The 25,638-nt window shown below is 36.1% G+C and overlaps 1 protein-coding gene across 1 annotated transcript in view; it reads left to right on the forward strand.

The window, feature by feature from the left end:
* Window positions 1-25,638, forward strand: part of HHAT (hedgehog acyltransferase) — a 505,442-nt gene that overhangs the window by 31,765 nt on the left and 448,039 nt on the right. Inside the window, exon 3 of the mRNA XM_074222592.1 lies at window positions 4,165-4,232. Coding sequence (XP_074078693.1) covers window positions 4,165-4,232 — 68 coding nt within the window. The remainder of the gene's footprint in view (window positions 1-4,164; window positions 4,233-25,638) is intronic.

Consider the following 25,638-nt stretch of genomic DNA (forward strand, 5'->3'; position numbering starts at 1 on the left):
TTGTCCAGGGTCACATGACTTAACAGTGTGTCTAAAGCAGGATTTGAACTCTCTTCTTCTTGACTCCAGACCCAGGGATAACCATTTTGTCACCTTATTAACTGTGGGCATTAAAAACTTGTTTCTGATCTCATATCCTATATACCAAGTTAAGGTCGAAATGGGTACAGGATTTAGATATAAAGGGTAATCCCATAGCCAATTAGGAGTACAGGGAATAGTTTATCTGGAAGATCTAAGGAAAGGGAAGGAGTTTATGACCAAACAATTTTGACTACATTAAATTAAAAAGGTTTTGCACAAACAAAACCAATGTAACCAAGACCAGAAGGAATGCAGAAAATTGGGAAATAATTTTCACATCTAGTGTTTCTGATAAAGGACTCATTTCTACAGTGAACTGAGTCAAATTTATAAGAGTACAATTCATTTTTCAATTGATAAATAGTCAAAGAATATGATCAGACAATTTTTAGATTAAGAAATTAAGGATATCTATAGTCAGGAAAAATCTCTAAATAATTTTTGGTTAGAGAAATGTAAATTAAAATAACTCCAAGATACCACATCGTATCTATCAGTTTGTCTAAAATAACAAAAAAGGGAAATGATCAGTGTTAGAGAAGATGTGGAAAACTGGGACACTAATGCACTGTGATGAAGTTGTAAACTGATCCAATCATTCTGGAGAGCAATTTGAAACTATGACCGAAGGACAATCAAACTGCATATACCACTACCAGCTCTGTATCCAAAAGCTACTATAAAATGTGGGGGGGGGGAGATCCACATGTACAAAAATATTTATAGCTTTTTTTTGTGGTGGCAAAGAATTGGAAACTGAGGAGATACCCATCAATTGAAGGGGTGACTGAAAAAGTTATGATATTTGAATTTGATGGAATTCTATTGTTCTGTAAGAAATCATGAGTGACTGGATTTTGGAAAAGCATGGAAAGACTTGGATGAGCTGATGCTGAATAGAGTGAGTAGAATCAGAAGAACTTTATGCATATGGACAACAACATTATGAAATATCAACCATGATGAAGGTAGCAGTTTAGTGATCAAGGACAATCCTGAGAGACCTGCTCTGGAAAATGCCATCCACATTCAGAGGAAAAAAACAAACTATGGAGTTTGAATGAAGAGAAAAGCATACTATGTTCACTTTTTAAAAATTTCTTTTTAATTTATGTTTTTTTTCCTTTCTCATGACTTTCACTCTCCCCCTCCCAGTTCTAATTCTTCTTTTACGTGACTAATATGGAAATATGTTGAACATGATTTTACATGCACAGCCTATATAAGATTGTTTGCTGCTATGGAAAGGGGAGAGGAAAGGGAGGATGGTAGAAAAATTGTGGAATTTAAAAACTTGCAAAAGGATGAATGTAGAAAACTATCTTTGTATGTAATTGGAAAAAATAAATTTTAAAAACTAATAACACATGTTTCTATAAAGGAGTCCATAGGTTTCACCAGACTATCAAAGGTGTACACAAACGAAAGTTGTTTGTTTTTTAAATAGAAAGTGTTATTCCTTGGACTTGAGAGCATACTAGTAAATATTTAACAATGGGCTTACAGGGAAACCCCATAATATATTTTTTAGTTTAATCTGCATTATTAACATTTTCTTAATGACCTTCTTAAGTCTAGACAATCAGCAAAACAATAAATCAGACCTTGATTTGTAGCATTTGTATAAAAGTATAAATGCTCACATAGGTAATTTAATAATTGGATTTTGTGAGCTGGTTCAGCTTATTTCATTTGAGGCTTTGGCTCTAAAATCTGTGAATTTGTAGGGAAAAGAGATAAACTCTAGGAAGAGAAACTCTAGGAAGAAGGTGGAGACTTATTTTCACAAAATATTTTATTTTGGTGTAGTTTTTAGACAAGGATTTTCTAGGGGTTGGACCTCTGCTATCACCGAGTACCATTTTTTTGAGATGTCTAGCCCAGATGTCTGGGATGTACATTTGAGAAAGAAGATGGTTCAAGTTTATATGGAAGGATACATTCTAAACTTCCCTGTGAAAATGTCTTCTGACCCTCATCCCTACTTTCCTTAGAAGAATGAGGGCTTTACCCCAGTAAATGACAGATTATATTCTGTGGTATTCTCAACAGTTAGTCTAGCTTGGTGTTAACCTTTGCTCCTGGAGGGGAAAGCTTTGGCAATAATCCAAACATAACTTCTGTTTGGCTTTGGAATGTGCCTTTGCTCTCTTGTTTGAATATGGGTGTGTCTCATGTTCTAGGGATTCATAAAGCTTCAAACAAAGAAGCCTGCTGACTCAGGTACTGGAATAGAGTCTAATTTTATCATCTTAACTGCCTCTTTCCATCCCCTATACTAACTCTATTCCATGCTAGGTATTTATTTATTCATTCAGTGTGGAGAAGGGGCTTACCTTTCTCATCACCATCATCAATAGTTTCTGACCAACTGCCATCAACAGGCATTTGGGCACAAGAGCCATGAGAAGTTGCTACACTACCCAGATCACCACAACCCTCATAACCACAACCTTCCCTTCCAGCGAAGCCATTCCTGTGAAGAGGGAGTCAATCCCTTTAATAGCTAACTGCTACCTCTTAGGGAAGGCAAGCCATTTTCTCCTAGCTGAAGCTGAAGTGTACTCTGATGGAGAGGGAAAAGGCAATAAGTGGCAAACAGTTAAGATCACCACCACCACCACCACCACCATCATCACCATCTTGACCATCTCTTTCCTTCAGCCTCTAATGGAATGAGCATAGGACCCAGAAGCTTGGAAATTTGGAAAAGCAAAACTTCTGACTCAAATTATACAGTCATACTCTCAGGCAGTAATCTGGGTGGAGATGCAATCTGGGAACAATCTGCAATTTAGAGATGAGAAGACTGAGGCAAATAGAGTGAAATGACTTGCCCAGGATCACACAGCTAGAAAGTGTTTAAAGCTAGATTTGAACTCATGATGAGTCTTCCTGATTCCAGGTCTGGTAGTCTGTCCATTGTACCACCTAGTTTCCAAGCATTGAGAAACAGTAGGGAACTCTTTAAGGCAATTGAAGAAGGAAATGCCATGATGTTGTTTTTTTTTTTTTTTTTTTTTTTTTTTTTTTTGTAAGATTAGTCAGGTAGTCCTGTTTTAGAGGAAGGAAATTCTGGAGTTATCAAAGTGGAAAAACCTGAATTTGAAGTCTGGTTCTATTACCTACAATCTGTTTGATCTTGGGCAATCTACTTTTATACTCAGTTTCCTCATCTGTAAAATAAGATTGGACCAGGATGACCTTTAACAGACCTTAATCATAATTCTATGATCCATTCTCAAATTACCTGCTACAATATGCCAATCACTCCTGGAAACTGAGGTCCCTTCTATCTCTGAATGACTGTGTGGTTCCAGATTAGGGAAAACTAAGTAGTTTAATCCTTTAGTTTAAACTTCCCATCCCACCTTTCCCCTTAAAAAAATCTCTTTGGGATACAGTAGTGTTAGTAGTAGTGTTATTACTGAGTCAAAAGGTATGCAGAGTTTTCTAACTCTTGCATTTATTCTTTATCTACTTCTATATGTATGAATTCACTTTTGTGTCTATCCCCAGTGTCTGCTACAATGCCCCTCACATTGTAGATATTTAACAAATGACTATAGATTGATATGGTCTGATAAGAGCAGAGTTCAGTGGGATTGTCTTCTTCCTTGTTCTGAATGCATTGTGAATTTAGTATTAAGTTGGCAGTAACCTTTTGTCTTGACTCATGTCGGGTATGGAGTCCATTAAAAACTCCTGGCTCTGTTTCAGGTGAACTTTTTTTTTTTAAGGTTTTTTTTGCAAGGCAAAGGGGGTTAAGTGACTTGCCCAAGGCCACACAGCTAGGTAATTATTAAGTGTCTGAGGCTGCATTTGAATTCAGGTACTCCTGACTCCAGCTTTGTCTACTGTGCCACCTAGCCGCCCCTCAGGTGAACTTTTGCATAGCCAAGCCTCCCTTATGTTATACTACTGAAATTACTTTTTGAACCCAGGCAAGAATTTATGCTTATTTATGCACGCATGTACACACATACATAGCAACATAGAGCAGGTTCTGCTCATCCAAGGCAAGTTGAACCTGTCTCCCTTTAACCAGTTATCTGATTAATGGATGTTCTTTTTTACCAGAACATGAAAAGGCACTGGACCAAGAGTTTGGACTGGAGACAGATGCTTTATTTGGAGGATTAAAGAAGGTAAGAGATGTATGAATGGCTGTTATTCTCTCTTTGTATTCTTGGTTGAATATATTGCATCTCCTTTGTTTCCCATATTATTATTATTAGTGTATTGTTCAATATTAAGAATGAAATGTCCCTTTTGTTGCATGAGAGTCAAATCTACAAATTAAGCATCTGTTATGTGATAGATACCATGCTAAGCTCTAAAAATATAAAGAAGCTCACAGTCTAATGGGGAAGACAGCATGCAAATAATTACAGGATGATTTACAGGATGCAAGATATACACAGGATAAGTTGGAACTAACTCTAGTAGAAAGGCACTAACTATTGAGGGGGATCAGGAAAAGCTTCCTGTAGAAGGTGAGATTTTAGCTATGACTTGAAGGCAAGGAAGGAGGCTGATATGGAAAGAGAGAAAGTTCCAGGAATGGAGGGAAAAAAATTCCTGAAGTTGGGAAATAGAAGGTCCTGTATGAGTAGCAGAAAGGAGGATAGTGATATCAAATCACAGAATACATAGAGGAGAATAACATGCAAGAAGACTGGAAATATATAGAGAAAGAAATGCTCCTTTATTATGTTTCCAGTATTTCTTGTCAGCCCACCTTTTGTTACCTTTGTGTAGAGAGTCATGTTCTTGGTCTCCTATTTTTTTGCTACACAATGGCCCCAATATTTTTTCCAACTATTATAAAATATTTATAGTTCTGTTAAAATTTCTCATTCCTGGTATATCATCATGTGCAGTTTACCTATGTTCATTCAAGACTGTATTAATGAGCCCTGAATTCTTATGGATCTACCAGTCTGGAAAAGTGTAAGATATGGTACCAGTAGCAAAATATTTGTCTGGACTTATTGGAAGCATCCTTAGCCCTTTGGCTTCTTCCTCTGGTTAACTGACTTTTCCTAGGGCCACTATTTTAAGAAAAAGACTCAGGCCCATGTCTTCAATTCCTCTCCAGGCTGTTGTCTTCATTCTTCCAGACTTTCTTTATTCTTTCTTCAATGTAATTTTCCTTTCCTCCTCCTATTTTATTTTTCAATTTCCTTTTTATGTGCTGTCATCTTCCATTAGAAGGTAAGTTCTAAGACATGATTTCCTTTTTGCTTTTATGTGTATTCCCAGTACTTAACATAATGTCTGGCATATAATGCAAATAATAAATGCTTCTTGGGGTAAGAACTCTTCATTTGACAAAAACTTCTGGGAAAACTGGAAAGGAGTTTGGCAGAAACTAGTAGGGATCAGCATTGCACACCATATACCAAGATAGGATCAAAGTGAATAAATGATTTAGATATAAAAGGTAATGTTATAAGTAAATTTGAGGAGCATGGGATTCTTCTAGAGGGAAGAGTTTATGATAAAAAAGGAGATAGGGAAGACCACAGGAAGTAAAACAAGTAATTTCAATTACATGAAATAAAAAAAAAAAAAAACTTTTGTACAAACAAAACGTGCAACCAAAATTAGAAGGAAATGGGAAACTGGGAAATTTTTTACAGTGTTTCCTGAAAAAGGTCTCTTTTCTCAAATATACAGGAAACTGAGCCCAATTTATAAAAATAAGCATCATTCCCCAGTTGATAGTCAAAGGAGATAGTTAGCAGAAGAAATTAAAGCTCTCATTAGTCACTTGAAAAAAATCCTCTAAATCATTCCTGTTTAGAGAAATACAAATTAAAACAACTCTGAGATACTACCCAACTCCCAATAGATTAGCTAACATAATAGAAAAGGAAATTGAGAAATGTTGGAGGGGATATGGAAAAAATTAGGACATGAGTATTGTTGGTAGAGTTGGGAACTAGTCTAACTATTCTGGAGAACAATTTGGAACTTCACCCAATAAAACTGTCTACACTTTTGACCAAGCAATGCCACTACTGGGTTTTTATCTCAAAGATCAAAGAAAAGGGAGAATAGACATATTTGTACAAAAATATAACAGCTTTTTTCATGGTAGGAAAAAAATTGGAATTGAGGGAATTCCCATAAATTGTGGAATGGCTGAAGAAGCCATGGATATATGACTGTGCTGGAATACTATAAGGAATGATGAGCAGGATAATTTTAGAAAAATCTGAGAAGTCTCATATAAACCCATGATAGAAGTGAGCAGACCCAGAATATTGTACATAGTAACAAAAGTAATGTAAGAATTCCCAACTGCAAACAGACTTAGTTACTCAGATCAAAACAATGATCCAAGATAGTTACATAGGGCTCATGATTAAAAATGTTATCTATTTCCAGGGAGAGAGAAGTGATGACCTCTGAATGCAGGTTGAAGCATACTTTAGATTTTTTTCTTTTCTTTCTTTTTTCCTTCTTTTTTTGATGTTTTTTCTTGTTAACATAGCTAATATGGAAATATATTTTGCATGACTTCACATGTCTGATATATTTCTTGCTTTTTAAAGGGGCAAGGGAGGAGTGGGAGAGACTCAGAATTTTTGAAAATGTTGATTTTTTATATGTAATTAGGAATTATTTAACAAAATAAATAAACAATATTAAAAATAAATGCTTCTTGACTTGTAAGAAGATCAGCCTAATTAATTTTACAGAAACTTTTCTCCATAAGGTTGGCCACTTAGTGCTGCTTGTTCAAGCATCATCACTATTTAATAAATAGTTTTTTATATAGCCTGAAGATATACTTCTGTGTATATCACTGAGATTATCCTTTCCCTTGCCTAGATGCTGTGAATATAGTTTTCACAGATCGATCTAGTCTATCGCTTGGGGTTTTATTTTGGTCGCAGAATCTTTTGTTTGGGGGAAGAAAAACTTTTCATATGTGGAGTTCTTTCAGTCTCTTTTGGTGATGGAAATATCTACCCTAATAACATGTCTTTTCAAAAATGCTAAAGAAGAATGTTCTGATATTTTCAGCTTTTGAGAATTGAAAAATCCTACTTTGAATCATAACAAATATAGGTTGGTTTCCATTTTTGGGAAAGAGGTTGAAATTGATCTAGTTATGATTTACTTTTTTAGAAGTACCACTTTTTTTAGTTTTTTCTTCTTTTTTTTTTTTTTTTTGCTAGGCAATGGGGTTAAGTGGCTTGCCCAAAGCCATACAGCTAGGTAATTATTAAGTTTCTGAGGCCAGATTTGAACTCAGGTGTTGCTGACTACAGGGCAGGTGCTCTATTCACTGTGCCACCTAGCTGCCCCATAGAAGTACCACTTTTGCTGTGTTTTTGTGGGATAAAGATGTACCTGTGCTCTTAAAGATTATTCCAGGGTGCAGATCTTCAGATAAGTCCTACCAAGGAAATGGTTTTCAGGAAAGCCATTTAGGAAGCTTGATTTAGGGCCAAATATAAATCTGTTGTCTGAGGTTATTCTAATTAAGTGCAGAGAGACTCATCATTATGTGAACTGCAGATCATTGACATTTATTGTATCTATCACAGAGGTGTTGTTTTCTGTGATGGGAGAGGGACTACGTATGCTGAAGAAATATTACTATAAGTTATTTACATGCAATCCCTTTCTCTTCTTTACTAATCTTTTTTCATACCAAATTATTATGTAGTATAATTAGATAATAGAACCATAGAGCCTGAGCTAGAAGTGACTTGGAGGTCATCTAGTACAACAAACTAATTTTATAGATGAGGAAGCTAAACCTACCGAAGGGAAGTTACCCAGGGTTACATAGGTCAATCAGCAGTCATTTATTAAAACCTACTCTGGTGCCCAGTATACAAATACAAACAATGAAACTCTCCATACGTACCCAGAAGTATATTCTGTGGTGGGAACTGGGGAAGAAACAACCCAGTGAACAGATAAATAGGTCCAGAAGTGGGGTTTAATCCTTTGTTTTCCAACCAGGGCTCTTTTCATTGCATAATAGTGAAGTAAGGGTCACATTTACATGAGAGTATTTCTGAACTCTTGGATTTTTCATTAAGGCACATTTGACTGTATCCTATGAATATTCTCATGACAAGTTAAGTGTAGATTGAAATTCTGTGAATACATTTTAAGTTCTCTCTACTTAAAGATTCCATGCTTTGAATCTTTCTAGAAAAGAAATTATTTGTAATACAATCAAATGCCCCTTAATTTAATATTTTTGTTATTTTGTGGAACACTCCTCTGCCAAACTAGACATCTCTGGGTCTAAATATTACATTTACCTGCTTTTTACAGGCATTTAAAATGAATGATGAATTAAAAAAAAAACAAAAGAAAAGCAATTCCATAGTGTGGAAATTACTTTTCTAAGTCCTAGGGAATACAATAGCTCTTACGAATATCACAGGCAAATGGAGGAGACAATGAGAGGTTTCAGCTGCAGGTCAATCTGGAAAGATCTCATAATCCTTAGGATCTGGTGGCAAAGCAGATGGTAATTCTTCTTTAATACCATTTTTATTGCTAAAATTCTATCTGTTTCTGATATTGAATCATTTGACAAAAAAAGTCAAGGAATTTGATGGTGAGGACTTTCTTCTCCAAGTCTTTAGTAGTTCTGTTGCTGAGAAGGCAGGGGCTTTAGCACTAACAGAAATAATTACTAGGTTACATCTCAACAGAGGTTACTTGAAGGGATAATAGAAACTGGACTGGGTATCTGTTGGTGTGGGAAGGACAGCTCCTTTTGGGGCTCTTGGGCTTTATGACAATTGATTGCAATTAGTCCACAATTGGTGGGGGTGGTTGCTAGGAACATGGGTTCCCTTTCTCTTAGTGATTCTTCTTTTAGTAATGTCTTCTGGGTCTAGACTGGAAGCAGGGTCAGAGGTGCTACTATTCCCAATGCTCTTGGATTCAGGTTCTTGAGCTATTTCCACTGGGGCCTGGTGTAAGGTATTGGTTTGATTTGCCTGGCATGTACCTTCTTTTTTTAAAAAATAGAAATTGAGCAGCAAATATACCACAAAGCCCTCAGGTACTGTGGCTTAAACCATTTGCCTTAGCAACACAAGTTTGAGTGTGTGCTTATTTTTATTCAACAGAAAAAATTGGTGTCATAACTCAGAAATGTTATAGAAGATTTCATCACATTTTCCAGTGGAAGAAACAAAACAACCCTCTTTTTAGGTTGACTAGATTATGAGACTTTCATCTGAAAAGAAACACTTTTGAGCATGTTGTGAGAATCTTGATTTAGGAGAGGAGAAGGTCAGGATCCAACAAGTTCTGGAAACTACCACTGATTCCATTTTCAAGTTAATAGGCTTGGGCACTACTTTGTCCTGTTGCCTCAGGACAGAGGAATGTGCCTCCTGAAATACTGCCAATTCTCAGCTCTCACTCTGTAGCTTTTCATCAAAGAACCTGTCCAGAATGGGATGACTTCATAATGTGATGCTGCAATATCAATTCTTTGGATAGAGGGTCCTAAAGCTCATATCATTAGTGCTTTGTGTCTTTGTGGAAAAATAACTGTTTCATGGATCCCAAACACTTGCTTCATTATGATTGCCACTCATTCATTCACTCATCCATCCATAATGTTTCTCTGTCTTTTTTTGCAGAAGACCATTTTTGCAGAAGCTGTGTGTGACAGGAAACTTGAGTAGCTAGGAGAGATATCATCAGATGGGTGATAACATGATAAGCACAGGAATTGGATTTGAGTGAGGGGGAGGCTGTGCTAAGTCACTACCCTCACTTTCTCCTTCAGAACCACCTGGGTTCAGTGGCCAGATATGAATCTGAACTACTGGAGATAGTTCTGGATATGAGACAATCAGGGTTGAGTGACTTACCCAAGGTCACACAGCTAGTAAGAATTCAGATTCAAACTCCCATCCTCCTGACTTCAAGGTCAATGCTCTATACACTGTACCACCTAGCTGTTCTTCCATCCATCCATCCTTCCACTCACCAAATAGTCTTTGAGATTATTTATGATACAACACTGTATTGTGTGCTGTATGTGTTCAAAGAGATATAGGCAGAGATCCATTGTCACCTTTAAAAGGTTGTTTAATTACATAGACAAGAATATAAGCAATGTCCCAAGTTGGTATGTTTATGTCTATAATGTAGAAGAAAAATACCATGTGAGTGCAGAGGAGAAAGAGATTACTGTGTGCTGGACTCATCAGGAAGCTTCACAGAAGACAGAGGATGAACTGAACCTTGAAAAATGGGTGGGGATTTGGATAGGCAGGGGGCATTCTAGAGGAGAAAAAGATGAGCAAAGTATAAAGTCTGACTCCCAGAAGGGCTTTCTGGGAACAGTAAAGCAAGATCAGCTGAAGTAGAGTTTTTGTAGGGCAAAGGTAGATTGGGGCCAACAACCTTCCTCTCTACTCCCTGGCAAATGGTCCTGCTTTTGGGGAACATGATTTTGAGAGAATATGTTGCAGTCCAGGAAATATCTCCCATATTTGAGTCTGGTGGTTTTGAGGAGCTAAGGATGACTATCCTTGCCGAGAAAGCTGTGTGTGACAGGGGAACTTGAGTAGCTGGGAGAGATATCAAGACACTGATATTTGGATGTAATATGACTTGGGTTCCACATCTAGTTTATTCATTTTTTCCCAACATCTGCTTTTTTTAAGGCCTCATGAGGGCAAACACTTTGTACCCCAGGCTTCTGGCAGCATCCTGGAGCTGTGGTGTTTTCTGGAAGGTGCATTATGTTAAGGGGGGGGGTGAGGATGGGTAGTGTCTGGAATGGTGTGAGCCAGATGCCTTTTCTGATTCATGTCATCAACTGCTTTCATGCCTGGCATCTTCCCTTCTCTCTCCTGACTATTGAAACCACAGAGGAGAAGCTCTTCTCTTGATGGAAAATTTTAAACACATATATCTTGCTTTATGAAATAAATTTATTCATTTATAAGGGGCCTACCTTTCATTGTGGGAAAAGTTGTCTCTAAACTGAACTCTTGTATACTGAAGCTGTTCTCCAGCTTTGTATTAGAGGTCATAGGATCATGGCTAGAGCCCAAAGGTACCTCAGAAGTCAACTACTCCACTCTTCACTCCCCTCCATTTGACAGATGAGAAAATGGAGTACAGAAAGACAGATTGAATTCCAAGGTCATACAGGAAGTAAGTAATAATGCTAGAATTTGAACATAGATCTTCTCTGCTGCAAAAATGTTATTCTAATTTTTTGATTCAACTTCAGTGACCTTTAGTGACACTACCTCTTGAACTTTTATGTTTCTCTGATCTTTCTGTTTCAAGGATCATCAGATTTAAAACTGGAAGGAGTCTTTTGAGGTTATTAAGTCTAATCCTCTTATTTTACACATGAAGAAACTAGGGCATAGAAAAAGTAAAAGACTTGCTGAAATTCATAAAGGTTGTAAAATAATGGAGCATCTTTGGACATCAGATCAAGAGTTCTTTTCCACTGTGTTACACAGCATCCCTAGGAGGCAAGAATTAATGGAGTATAAACAAACATTTTAATGCCTCTGGAGGCTGCTATTTAAAGACCTTTTTAAAGTTTATTGTAAACTATAGAATTGAGTAATACAAATAATGAGCTCCTAATTTATCTTTTTTAAAACCTAAATTGGGGCAGCTAGGTGGTGCAGTGGATAAAGCACCGGCCCTGGAGTCAGGAGTACCTGGGTTCAAATCTGGTCTCAGACACTTAATAATTACCTAGCTGTGTGGCCTTGGGCAAGCCACTTAACCCTGTTTGCCTTACAAAAACCTAAAAAAACCCCTAAATTTTCCTGTAGTAGCTTGTATTTTGTACACAGAGCAATTTTTCTACTAATATAATTGAAATTGTTCTTTATTTTCTATTGTTTGAAAAATTAATCAATAGTGTGAAATTTTTAAACATTCATTTAAAATTTAAGTTCCAAATTATATTCCACCTATTTGTCCCTCCCCTCCCCTTTGAGAAGGCAAGCAATAGGATATTGATTAACCATGGGAAGTAATGCAAAACCTATTTCTATATTAGTCATGTTGCAAAAGAAAACATGCACACAAACCCCAAGAAAAAGAAAGTTAAAAATGTGTTTTAATCTATACTCAAGAGTTTGCCACTTCTTTCTCTGAAGGTGAATAGCATTTTCATAATAGGTGCTTTGGAATTGTCTGGATCATTGTCTTGATTAGTATCATAGTTGAGTATCCTTATAATATTGCTGATACTGTGTACAATGTTCCTCTGGATCTGCTCACTTCACTTTTCATGAGTTCATTAAGTCTTCCCAGGTTTTTCTGAAAGGTTCCTTCACTTCAGTTATTTTGTTTGTTTTTGATTTGTTTTTGCAAGGTAAAGGAGTAAGTGACTTCCCCAAGGTCATACAGCTAAGTAATTAATAAGTATCTGAGATTATATTTGAACTTAGGTTCCCCTGAATTGAGGGCCAGTGCCATCTAGCTCCCCTGTTAATCATTTTTTTTATCACAATAGTATTCCATGACAATCAAATTTATGGCATCCCTCAGTTTCCAATTCTTTCCAACCATAAAAAGAGTTGCTATAAATATTTTTGTTCAAATAGGTTTATTTTCCCTTTGCTTTTTTTTGGGATATAGACTCAGTAGTTATATTGCTGGGTTAAAAGATATGCCCAGTTTTATAGCTCTTTCTGTGTTCTTCACCCAAATTATTCTTCAGAATGGTTAGACTAATTCACAACTCCACCAACAGTACATTAGTGTTCCACTTTTTTTCCACATCCACCCCAGCATGATGTCATTTTCCTTTTTTGTCATGTTAGCCAATCTGAAAGGTATCTTAGAGTTGCTTTAATTAGAGCTTTCTAGACTCCAGAGAATAAAAGGCATTCCCTTGTGATTCAGTGGGATAAAGTCATTTCTTTGAATGGAAAGTATACTTTTTTAAGCTGTTAAAATTCAGGTTACCTGAATAAGATCCCTTCATGTAATCTTTCCTAGTTCAGGAAACTCAAATTTGCTTGTTGTTAGTTGGTATATTATCTTGTTCTATGGCTCTAAGAAGTGATGATTTTCTACCTCTAGACAGGCCACAATAAGTTACACTAAGCTTCCAAGGTTTGAGTGCCTCCACAGTATTAAGGGGCAAGTTAAGGCAGTAATGAGAGTTTCATATTAGAGTGCTGCCAAGTCTTCAATTTGGTTTTATTCTTTGAAGATAAGAAGAAGTGGTGGTATTTTTTTTTTTATTTTTTGAGATCCCCAGGAGAGCTACCCTCAGATAAAAGGCACAACTTGTGGATAGCCTACCTCCATGAGAATAACTAAATAAACTTTACTCATGCCCTGTGAATCGAGTCCAGGATCCTCACCCTAACTTCAAAGCCCTTCCCTAGGTTGCCCTGGACTACTTTGGATTCCTCAGCCCACTCCCTTGTGCCCTCGCCCACCTTTCTGTTCCTCTAAGGCACAATTGCTCCAAATCACTTGTGCTGTATCCACTTGTTCTATTCCTGCCTTTGAACCTGTTCCAAAACCTGACATATTCTTTTTTCACTTGCCAAGGGGTATCTCTGTTCTTGAATCTTTCCTTCCTCTATTAAGTTATCCAAGAATGATGGCATCCTCTGTGCAGTTCAGTTCAGGTTAGACTTGGGGACCACCTATCAAATTATTCTTTCCCTTCACTAAGTAGAGATAATTTATATCTCGAAGCTTTAGGGAAGGAAACAGTCATTATATCCATTTCTGCAAATAAATGAATGACCATCTAAAGTATCTCAGTTAAGGAAGCAAGAAAGGAAACCAACAAACAAGTTAGACACTGTGCTAAGGACTTTGAAAATATTGTCTCATTTGATTCCCACAACCCTGGGAGGGAGGGGACTATTATTATCTCTATTTTACAGTTGAGAAAACTGAGGTAAATAGATGTTAAGTAACTTTTCCAGGTTCACACAACTAGCAAATGTCTGAGGTTGAATATAAATCCAGATCTTCCTAACTCCAGGCTCAGTGCTCTCTAAAATCCAAATTTGGAAATTTGATTCTAGCTCTATCACTTAACAATGATGGAGATCTTGATTAAATCACTCATTTTCAACCTCAGTTTCCTCATCTGTAAAATAAAATGATTCAGTTTGATGGTATATATCTAAAGCCCCTTCTTAATTCTACCTTCTATGATCTTAATCCCATCTCTCATTTTAGAGATGAAGAAACTGAGCCTCAGAGTAGGGCAAGTGACTTGCTTGAGTTCACAGAGCATGCTCTCCACTACTCTGTCTTTTAGACAAATTAATTCCTTTTTATAGGCTTTCTTCCATGCCTGGGATGTCTTCCTTCCTTCCTTCCATCTTGGAACCTTAAATATCCTTGAATACTTAGCCCCCAAGTTACTTCTTATGGAAGTAATGCCCTCATTAAATGTTTATTTATCACCTTCGATGTGTAAACTGATGGGCTAGGTGAAAATATTTCATTTTTATGTAACAATTTTACAGGTTAGTTTTTACTAAACTTTCCATTTAATCATACAACAACAAAATACTCTGTATGGCATTCACAGTCATTCTTAACCTTAACTCCTTCCTTGTCAGTCTTCTTACACATTGCTTAGACAACATGCTCTTAGAAGACCTTTTTAAATTGCCCCATTATAAAGTTTTCTCCTTTTCCTAGGACTCTATGGTAGAATTATTTTCTCAATATTTGTATTTACTTTAACTTGAGTCTTATACATGCTATTTCTCTATAGAAGGAAAACTCTTGAGAACTTGCTTTTTTCTTTGTATATCAAGCACCTTTTTCACATGGCAGGTATTTAATAGATATTTGTTGAATAAATAAATGAGAGAATAATAGAAGCCTAGGGGTGATAGCTAGCAAACTGCAGCATGGGAAGTACTAAAAAAGAGAGAAATCCAAATGGGATCATCCACTAAGAGGCTGTATGCATTGGGCAGTGAGGAGTGATATAACAACTCCCTGGAGTAGAACTGAGTCCTGCTCCCTTTTGGGATTGAGTATTTATTTTTCTTAGTATATAAACATTTTTTTTGCTAATGAATTGATTTAATTTAAAGGTATCAATTCATTTGTTTATTTGGTTTAAATACCCCTTTGGGATCCCATTGCTGAGTTAGGTTCCAAATCCTGAGATTCCAGCTTGGGAGATACCCTATTCTCATCTGCAACACATTTATTTTCTTAGATTGTATCATTTCTGGAGCTGACTAATCTCATCCGTTTATATTGGTTCTTATTAACTTGTTGGTTTCCATTTCAGAGGATAAAATTTGCTGTACTTATCCCCAAATTGTGGGACTTTGAATTTTTTGATACCTGGGGCTTCCTAAGTACTATGACTATTTGTAGAGTTCTGTAGAAGATGAGGGATGATCCAGTCTCAAATCAATCATTTAACAAGTATTTATTAAGCTTTGTATCAGTCCCTGTACTGTGCTTTGAGGACTCAATGCTGTTAGCAGCCCTCTAGGATTTTAAGTTGCAAAGCAGGTGCAATATGATTTTCCTTTACCAATGAAATCACATGTATTGTCCAGAAAATAAATAGTTGCCATAGGAATGGAGGACAACTATATGGAGACCCAAAGAGTGATTGAGTCTGAAGGAAAAAAAGGAGGAAGCCAGGCAGAATAGCTCTAGTATCACAGAACATTTACCTGGAAGGGACCTTGAAGGATACCTAGCCCACAATCTTTAAGCAAAGAATGTATTATTATCCTTATTCTATAGATTAATCAGTGTTTCCTTGTATACATAGTAGATCTTCCACTAATGGAGATCACATCTCTATTCATTTCCTTTAATCCTGATTTCTGTGCATGTTTTGACAAAATTCTTCCTTTGGGAAGCCACCCAATTTGTTTCCTTTTTTTATTTTATTTTTTAGTGAATATTTCTCATCCCCTGCTATTCAACAACTACTTGTATACGTCACTTCAGAGATATTTGATTTGATAGATGGATATTCTCTTCTAACCCTCCTAACTTTATCCTCTTTGCATTATAGGAAATTTTTTTTGAGTAGCAAAAAATTCATCATCCCACATTAAAACTGATCCTCTTTGAACTTAGACTGGGTTTGGACAATAGGCATATATAGTCTCTTTCAAAGCTGGTATTTGGAACCTTTCCTGTTTAGGATCTATCTACTGTCTTGTGTTCTGTTGGTAAATTCTTTGAGAATCCAGTATCACCTTGATGAAATATTGGAAGAAAATGTCGGCATGGGATTTACCTTGATTAACAATTCCAGAATAAACCAAAGTGTGATATCTTAGTAATATAGTCTACTTGGAGTCACTTATATCAACTACTTTTTTTGGAGACTAGGTCTCTTTATCTGGTTCTGGTAGGAAGTACAATAAGCCCTCATGGGCTCTATCCTAATACTTATAAGCATGGGAATTTTGACTTGCTCTATTTCTAACCTTGATCAATTTACCTCTTAGGCAGCCTAATATCTCCTCCCACCCTAACATTTTTGGGGCTCCTTGATGATAGATTTAGGACTCAAGTGATCTAATAGCCTTATCTTCCCCAGTTGCAGGGATTATAGGCATGTTCAAGACTTGCATTAATGTTGGGTTATAAGTAAAGCAAAATGAACATCTGAATTTGACTAAAGGAGAGGTCTAGGACTGGTACATAGAAAAGAGGGGAGATATAATTTTCTAGGAGGTAAAAACCCTTCCTTATAATTAGGAAATTGCTATGGTATCAGTTAAATTTTGACTTTAAAATATTTTCCATCTGAGCTCAGGAACAAGAAGAACAAAGAATGTCTTAGGAGTTCATATAATTTTAGATCCGGAGCTGGCATGAATCTCAGAAGCTATCTATCACAGACCCTGCTTTTTACCATGAAGAAACATTGTTAAGCGACTTGTCCAAGGTCACAGAGGTATTAAGAGTCAGATCTCTGTGATTATAATGTGAGTGAAGTCTCAATGTGCTAAAATATAAGTGATAGAGCCCAAGGAGTAGGCAAGAACCCTTTTTTTCAGAGATCAGATGTTGGGGGGAATACTTCCAGGAAAGTGATAACTTGGGACTATACTTAGGAGTGGACCTTTGTTGTATAGAGAAACACTGCCCTGTGAGACTGATTTATGCTTTTATAAGTATTTCCTTGTTTAATATGGTTCAAGATTCCAGGTGATTTTATCTAACTAGTACCAATCAAAATTCTGAATAACTACGCCCTGAAATTCCTTACCATATTGTTAAAAATACATTCCATTTAGCTTGGAATTTTGAGAGAATAGAATATGGGACAAGGGAAGCTGAGATGCCAAAGGCACTGTCTTGGTAGGTAGAGACTGACCTCTTGTGGATTTTTAGGTGGTTAAGGAAACCCAGAGATGGAGACAAAATGTAGAATCAATTGTCCTAGTTTTCTTCTATCATTCTTGGATCTTCTTACATTTTCCTCATGGAAATCCTTGGATTCTCTTACATTTCCCAACCCCTCTGAAGTTTTATTTGATATGTTTTATTAAATGACCACATACTCAGGTTGTTTTCTTTATCATCATCACATCACCATCACCATCATCATCTTCATCATCATCATCATCATCATCATTAATTATCATCATAGATTTAGAGCTAGAAGAGGGCAGCTTTTTGGTGCAGTGGATGTTCTGGTCATGAAGTCAGGAAGATATCCTTCTTAGTTCAAATCTGGTCTCAGACACTATCTGTATGAACCTGAGCAAAGCTACTTCATCTTGTTTGCCTCAGTTTCCTCATTTGTAAAATGAACTGGGGAAATATATGGCAAATCACTCCAATATTTTTGCCTAGAATACTCCCAAAGGAGGTCATAAAGAGTCATACAGGACTGAAAAAGACTTAACAACAACAGGACTGGAATGGGCCTTAAGGATTATTTAACTCAGTGCCTTCATTTTAGAGACAAGAAAACCGAGGCACAGGATCACACAGGTAGTAAATGGTAAAGTTGAGTTTTGAATCTAGGACCTCCGATTCCAAATGCAGAACTCTTTCTTGTGTACCTTGAAGACCAACTATAGAACTCATGTGCTGTAGCATACCACAAAGTGCCATTTATACATTATTTCTTTGGAGGTGGTAGAGGTGGTGATGGGGGTGAATGGCTTTCTAAAAGATGTGCTGCTCTTACTGCAATTTCCAGTCAGTTAAGAAATCAGACAAAATTCATTTATTATATACCTGAAAGGTCTTCAAGCTTAGGATGCAAGGAATCATTAGAATAACAACATGGGTTAAATGGAAAGACTGATGATTTAGATTGATATACTTGGGTACAGATCTTATTGGTTGTATGACTATGGATGGACAAGTGGTTTCCTTTTCAGATCATCAATTTCCTCATCTGTAAAATGGGAATGATACTTCTTATTTTCACCTCACAGGCTCATTAGAATAAAAACATTTTGAGGAACCTAAAGAGCTACACTAATGCTAACTTATGATAATGATGATGTCCTCAAAAGAAATGTTTGTTTTCTTATAGGGATAAGTCTGGCTCCACCCCTGAAGCAGGAAAGTGTGCTCTCTCCCCAAAAAGATTATAATGAGTATCTGATGGAGCAGTGGAAACTGAGACCCACTGTTCCTTTTGTTCTGTGTCCTCAAAGATTATTCCAGCTTTCCTATTTTAGCTATTATTGTTGTCTAAACAGAGAAAAGATTAAGAAATTGTTTGAATTTTTAATTTGTGTTATTAGCAGAAAAATTGGATTTTGCTCTGATGTGACCTTTCATGCAGATGCCATTCAGCAATGGCCAGGATTCTGACTTTTCTATCTAGAGAGAGCATGGTTATTCTCTCCTACAGAGAGAGCCTGGTTATTCAACCTTTTAGATCTTCGGGGCCACATCACCCAACAAAAACTTGTCAAGGGCTGCATATAGAACTTAATGTTTATTTGTGGCTGCATTGTAATCCATTTTTCCAATAATATAATAATAAAATATAGGGATGTAATAACATATAATAAGATATAATAAAGTATAATACAATGGATCATATGTTTTAAAAATTTATTTACTTTAATTTTATAGTTTTCCCCTTAATCTCATTTCCTTCCCCCCCCACCCCCCACAGAAGGCAGTATGATAGTCTTTACATTGCTTCCATGCTATACATTGATCTAAGTTGAACATGATGAGAGAGAAATCATATTCTTAAGGAAAAAAATAAAATCTAAGAGATAGCAAAATTACATAAGATAACTCTTTTTTTAAATTAAAGGTAATAATCTTTGGTCTTTGTCTAAACTCCACAATTTTTTCTCTGGATACAGATGGTATTCTTCATTGCAGATACCCCCAAATTGTCCCTCATTGTTGCACTGATGGAATGAGCAAGTCCATTAAGATTGATCCGTGTTGTTGTTAGGGTGTACAATATTTTTCTGGTTCTGCTCGTCTCGTTCAGCATCAGTTCATGTAAGTCCTTCCAGGCTTCTCTGAGTTCCCATCCATCCTGGTTTCTAACAGAACAATAGAGTTCTATAACGAACATATTCCATAATTTGTTTAGTTTCTCCCCAGTTGATGGATATTCACTCAATTTCTAATTCTTTGCCATCACAAGCAGAACTGCTATGAATATTTTTGTACAAGTAATGTTTTTACCCTTTTTCATGCTCTCTTCAGGGTATACACCCAGTAGTGTTATTGCTGGATCAAAGGGTATGCACATATTTATTGCCCTTTAGGCTTAATTCCAAATTGCTCTCCAGAAAAACCTTTCTGGAGTTCACAACTCCACCAACAATGTATTAGTGTCCTAGATTTCCCACATCCCTTCCAACATTGATTATTGTCCTTTCTGGTCATATTGGCCAGTCTGAGAAGTATGAGGTGCTTTAATTTTCATTTCTCTAATAATTAATGATTTAGAACAATTTTTCATATGACTCATCTTCTTTTGCATATCCTTTGATTATTTATCAATTGGGGAATGCCTTTTTTTTATAAATTTGACTCAGTTCTCTATATATTTTAGAAGTGAGTCCTTTGTCAGAAATACTAGTTGTAAAAATTATTTCCCAGTTTGCTACATTTCTTTTGATCTTGGTTACAGTGGTTTTGTCTATGCAAAAGCTTTTTTTTAAAGACTTTTCAAGGCAATGGGGTTAAGTGGTTTGCCCAAGGCCACACGGCTATTAAGTGTCTCAGGTCGGATTTGAACCCAGGTACTCCTGACTCCAAGGCTAGTTCTCTACCCGCTGCACCACCTAGCTGCCCCAGTGTGCAAAAGCTTTTTAATTTAATGTAATCAAAATTATCTAGTTTGTTTTTTTCTTTTCTATTAAAGATTTTATTTATTTTGAGTTTTATAATTTTCCCCCCAATCTTACTCCCCGCCCCAGAATCCAGTTTGTTTTTAATGATGTTCTCCACCTCTTCCTTGATCACAAACTGCTTTCTTTTCCATAGATCTGGCAGGTAAACTATTCCTTGATCTCCTAGTTTGCTTATATTATTGTCTTTTATGTCTAAATTGTATATCCATTTTGATCTTATCTTGGTATAGGATGTGAGTTGTTGGTCTAATCCAAGTTTTTACTACTCTAATTTCTAATTTTCCCAACAGTTTTTATTGAAGAGAAAATTTTTATCCCAAAAGCTAGACTCTTTGGGTTCATCAGACAGCAGATTGCTATAATAATTTCCTGCTCTTTTGCACCTAGTCTATTCCACTGATCCACACTCTGTTTCTTAGCCAGTACCAGGCAAGGAACAATCCATTTATCCCTATGCTCTCTAGTGTTTTTAGTAGGAATGGGTGCTGTATTTTGTCAAAGGCTTTTTCAGTGTCTATTGAGATAATCATATGATTTCTGATAGGTTTATTATTGATATAGTTAATTATACTAACAGTTTTCCTAATATTGAACCAACTCTGCATTCCTGGGATAAATCCTACTTGGTCATAGTGTATTATCCTAGTGATAACTTGCTGTAATAGTTTTGCTAAGATTTTATTTAAGATTTTTGCATCTATATTCATTAGGAAGATAGGCCTATAATTTTCTTTCTCTGTTTTGACTCTTCCTGGTTTAGGTATCAGCACCATATTGGTGTCATAGAAAGAGGCAGAATTCCATCTTTCCTTATTTTGCCAAATTTTATATAGAATTGGAAACAATTTTCCTTAAATGTTTTATAGAATTCATTTGTGAATCCATCTGGCCCTGGAGATTTTTTCTAGGGAGTTTGATAATGTTGAATTTCTTTTTCTGAGATAGGGTTATTTTGGTATTTAATTTCCTCTTCATTAATTTTGTAAATATTCATCCATTTCACTTAGATTATCAAATTTATTGGCATACAATTGGGAAAAATAATTCTGAATTATTACTTTAATTTCCTCCACATTGGTGGTGAGTTCACCTTTTTCATTTATGATACTAGAACTTTGGTTTTCTTCTTTCTTTTTTAAATCAAATTAACCAGGAGTTTATAAATTTTATTGGTCTTTTTCATAAAACTAACTCTTGGTTTTATTTATTAGTTTAATAGTTTTCTTGCTCTTGATTTTATTAATTTCTCCTTTAATTTTTAGAATTTCTAATTTGATATTTAATTTTAATTTGTTCTTTGTCTAATTTTTTTAGTTACATGTTTAGTTCATTGATTTCCTCTTTCTCTAATTTATTCATGTAAGCATTTAAAGATATACTATATCCCCTGATAACTGCCTTGGTTGTATCCTATAAGTTTCCATATGTTATTTTATTATTGTCATTATCTAGGATGAAATCATTAATTCTTTCTATGATTTGTTGTTTGATCCACTCATTGTTTAAAAATGAGATTATTTAGTTTCCAATTTGTTTTAAGTCTATCTCTCCCTGGCCCACTATTCCATGTGATTTTTATTGCATTATGATCTGAGAAGAAAGTATTCACTATTTTTGCCTTTCTGCATTTGCTTATTAGGTTTTTATGCCCTAGTACATGGTCAGTTTTTGTGTGCCATGTACTTTTCTCCAAAGGTCTATCATGCCTAGGTTTTCTACATTCTATTTACCTCCTTAACTTCCTTCTTGTTTATTTTCTGGTTAGATTTATCTAAATCTGAGAGCGGGAGATTGGGGTCTCCCACCAGTAGAGTTTTTGCTGTCTATGTCATCCTGTAACTCATTCAACTTCTTTTATAAGAATTTGGATGCTATACCACTTGGTGCATATTTAGTATTGAAATTGCTTCATTGTCTGTGCATACCCTTTGATCCAGCAGTACCACTACTAGGTATATATACCCTGAAGAGATGATGCAAAAGGGTAAAAACATCACTTGTACAAAAATATTCATAGCAGCCCTGTTTGTGGTGGCAAAGAATTGGAAATCAAGTAAATGTCCTTCAATTGGGGAATGGCTTAGCAAACTGTGGTATATGTATGTCATGGAACACTATTGTTCTATTAGAAACCAGAAGAGATGGGTATTCAGGGAAGCCTGGAGGGATTTGCATGACCTGATGCTGAGCGAGATGAGCAGAACCAGAAAAACACTGTACACCCTAACAGCAACATGGGGGTGATGATCAACCTTGACGGACTCGCTCATTCCATCAGTGCAACAGTCAGGGACAATTTGGGGCTCTCTGCAATGGAGAATACCATCTGTATCCAGATAAAGAACGGTGGAGGTTGAACAAAGTTCAAGGACTATTCCCTTTAATTTAGGAAAAAAAACTGCTATCTTATTGTCTGATCTTGCTATCTCTTATATTTTATGTTTCTTCTTTAAGGATATAATTTCTCTCTCAACACACTCAATTTGGATCAATGTACAACATGGAAACAATGTAAAGACTGACAAGGTGCTTTCTGTGGGGGGAGGTGGGGGAAGGAAGTGAAATTGGGGGAAAAATTTAAAACTCAAAATAAATAAAAACTTTAAAGAAAAAAAAGAAATTGCTTCATTGTCTATGATACCTTTTAGGAAGATATAGTTTCCTTATCTCTTTTAATGAGATCTGTTTTTGCAGCTGCTTTGTCTGAAATAAGAATTGCTACCCCTGCTTTTTTCACTTCAGCTGAAGCATAATATATTTTGCTCCAACCTTTTACCTTTACTCTTTATGTATCTCTTTGCTTCAAACGAGTTTCTTCTAAGCAGCTTATTGTAGAATTCTGATTTTTAATCCAGTCTGCTATTTGCTTAAGTTTTATGGGAGAGTTCATCCCATTTACATTCAAAATTATAATTACTGACTCTTTATGGCCTTCTATGCTATGTTCCCTCTGTTTGTATTTTCCCCCTTTACCTCTTATCCATATTCCCTAGTATTTTGTTTCTGAATAGCACCACCTTCAGTGTGCTTGCCCCCTTATATCCAACCCTCCTCCCCATTCTTTCCCTTTTCCCTTTTCCCCTTCTTCCTTCCCTTCCTTCTGTTAGTTCCTCTTTTTCCTCTTCTCCTCCCCCTTTCCCCTTTTAATATTTGAAAGGTAAGATAAGTTTCTTAACTTTACCAAGTATGTTTATGTTAACTTTAAGCCAAATTTGATGAGAGTAAGATTCAGGTGGTTCTCACTTCCTCCCTTCTCCCACTATTGCAATAGGTCCTTTTGTACCTCTTTATGTAATGTGATTTTGATCGAATTTCTGTTAAGAGCTTTGTTTCATATCATTTATCAGGAAAAGCCAGGAGACCTTAGCACAGTGTCTGTCTTTTCCCTGCTATCTTGGCTGGAAGCTCCATATAATGTTTTAAAATAAAGATCCTAATTCCTATATGCATATCTTTTTGTTAAAAACCAAAGAAACAAATTCCTGTGGTCTGTGAGAATGTATGGTGTTAATTATGTGAAAAAGTTGAGCCATCTTAGTTAAGGGTTGAGCTGGTCTTGCGCATGTACTCACCTGTTCCTTCATTTTTTGTTTATGCAGCTGTGTGACAGTGGTCACATCACTGACATCCTTGAGTCCCTCATCTATATATAAAGCCTGGAGTATTTTTTAGTGTTGAAAGATATAATATATATATTAAGTGCTAAGTGGTGCAGTAGATAGAGAATTAGACCTGGAGTCAGAACAACCTGAGTTCAAATCTGGCCTCTGACAGTAATTGTGTGAACTGAGCAACCTTCATTTACTTAACTATTATTAATATCATTAAGCATTTTGTAAAGCTCCAGTTGTTCATAATACAGGAAGCACAGGACTTCATGTCAAGAGATAACTGACATTTCCCAGCAATTTGTGGGTTTAATTTGAACCCAGTAGCTCCTTCATATCCTCAGCTCTTTTGTCTCTAGGCTACTCTTTATTGCTTGGATTTAACTATTATGACCACCCTAAGGTTGTCTATGTAATAACATCTTCTATGAGTCAGTTAATCCTACAGTTATGACTGTTTTGGTTACATAGGGCTTGTTAGCAGTTCATTACATTGTCCTGATTTTATAGATTGTTATTTTTACCTCTAGAGAACAGAACTGAGAGCAGGGGGAAAGGGTTGCAGGGAGGCATATGGAAGCTAAATATATAAAAATTGTTTCCAACAATTATCTAGAAATGGAATGAACTACCCTGGGAGGTAGTGAGTTCCCCATTACTGGAGATCCTTTGGTAGTAGCAGGCTTTCTGAACATCTGATGAGCTGGTGTAGAAGGACTACTCTTTCAGGTATGGCTTGAATGAAGTGACCACCACACTTCTGTCCAACTCTCATATTTGGAATTTCCACATTCAGTGATACTGCTGAAAAAATAGGAAAATGAAATTTCAGTGCAGTCCAGAAGAATAGGAGAAATCTTGATTTCACAGAGTGATGATGAATATCTTTTTCTCCTGTTTGGCAGAGAGATGATAGACTCTTGATGTTGCATGTGCTGCCAGACATAGTCACTGAGTTAGTTCGTTTTGCTTATCGATTTCTTTGATACAAGGGAAGTTTCTATGGTGGGAGATATCACTCGGGAAGCAACAATCATGTGGATTTACAAAATTGAACAATAAACCATTAAGAAAGGAAATAGATAGAATATAGATTACAGATACATTTGAATGAAAACCCTGTATGGGTAGGGTAGGGATTTTATATATACATATAAATATATATACACATATATATGTATATATGTACATATATGCATTATTTCATTTCTTGTATTTGCATCCTCCATACCCACCTTTTTAGGTGCTCAATTCATACTTGTTGATTTGTTAATTTAAGTACACTATGAAGAACTTGTGTAATCCAGGAAGATTTAGGAGTAGGTAGTGGGCCTACAACTGTTCTTTGTAGCTAGGAATTTCTGTAAATAGTTTTAGAAAGTCATTTCTTATTTAGAAATAATGCTTACTAATTTAGAGATTGTTGGCCATTGTTAGCCAATAGTTTCATTCTCTTGAGATGTCACTTCTTTTCCTCCCATCATTTTCCATTCCCTTCGGAACTGTAACCCTTGCCACCTGATTCAGTTTATATGTTTGAGGGATATAAAGGAGAGAATGGGTATGCCTTATTCAGTTTGCACTGGTCTCAGTAATGTTGTTCCATTATCATTGCCTTTGACCTC

The sequence above is a fragment of the Macrotis lagotis genome, chromosome 2 (genome assembly GCF_037893015.1).
Source record: "Macrotis lagotis isolate mMagLag1 chromosome 2, bilby.v1.9.chrom.fasta, whole genome shotgun sequence".
Taxonomy (NCBI): domain Eukaryota; kingdom Metazoa; phylum Chordata; class Mammalia; order Peramelemorphia; family Peramelidae; genus Macrotis; species Macrotis lagotis.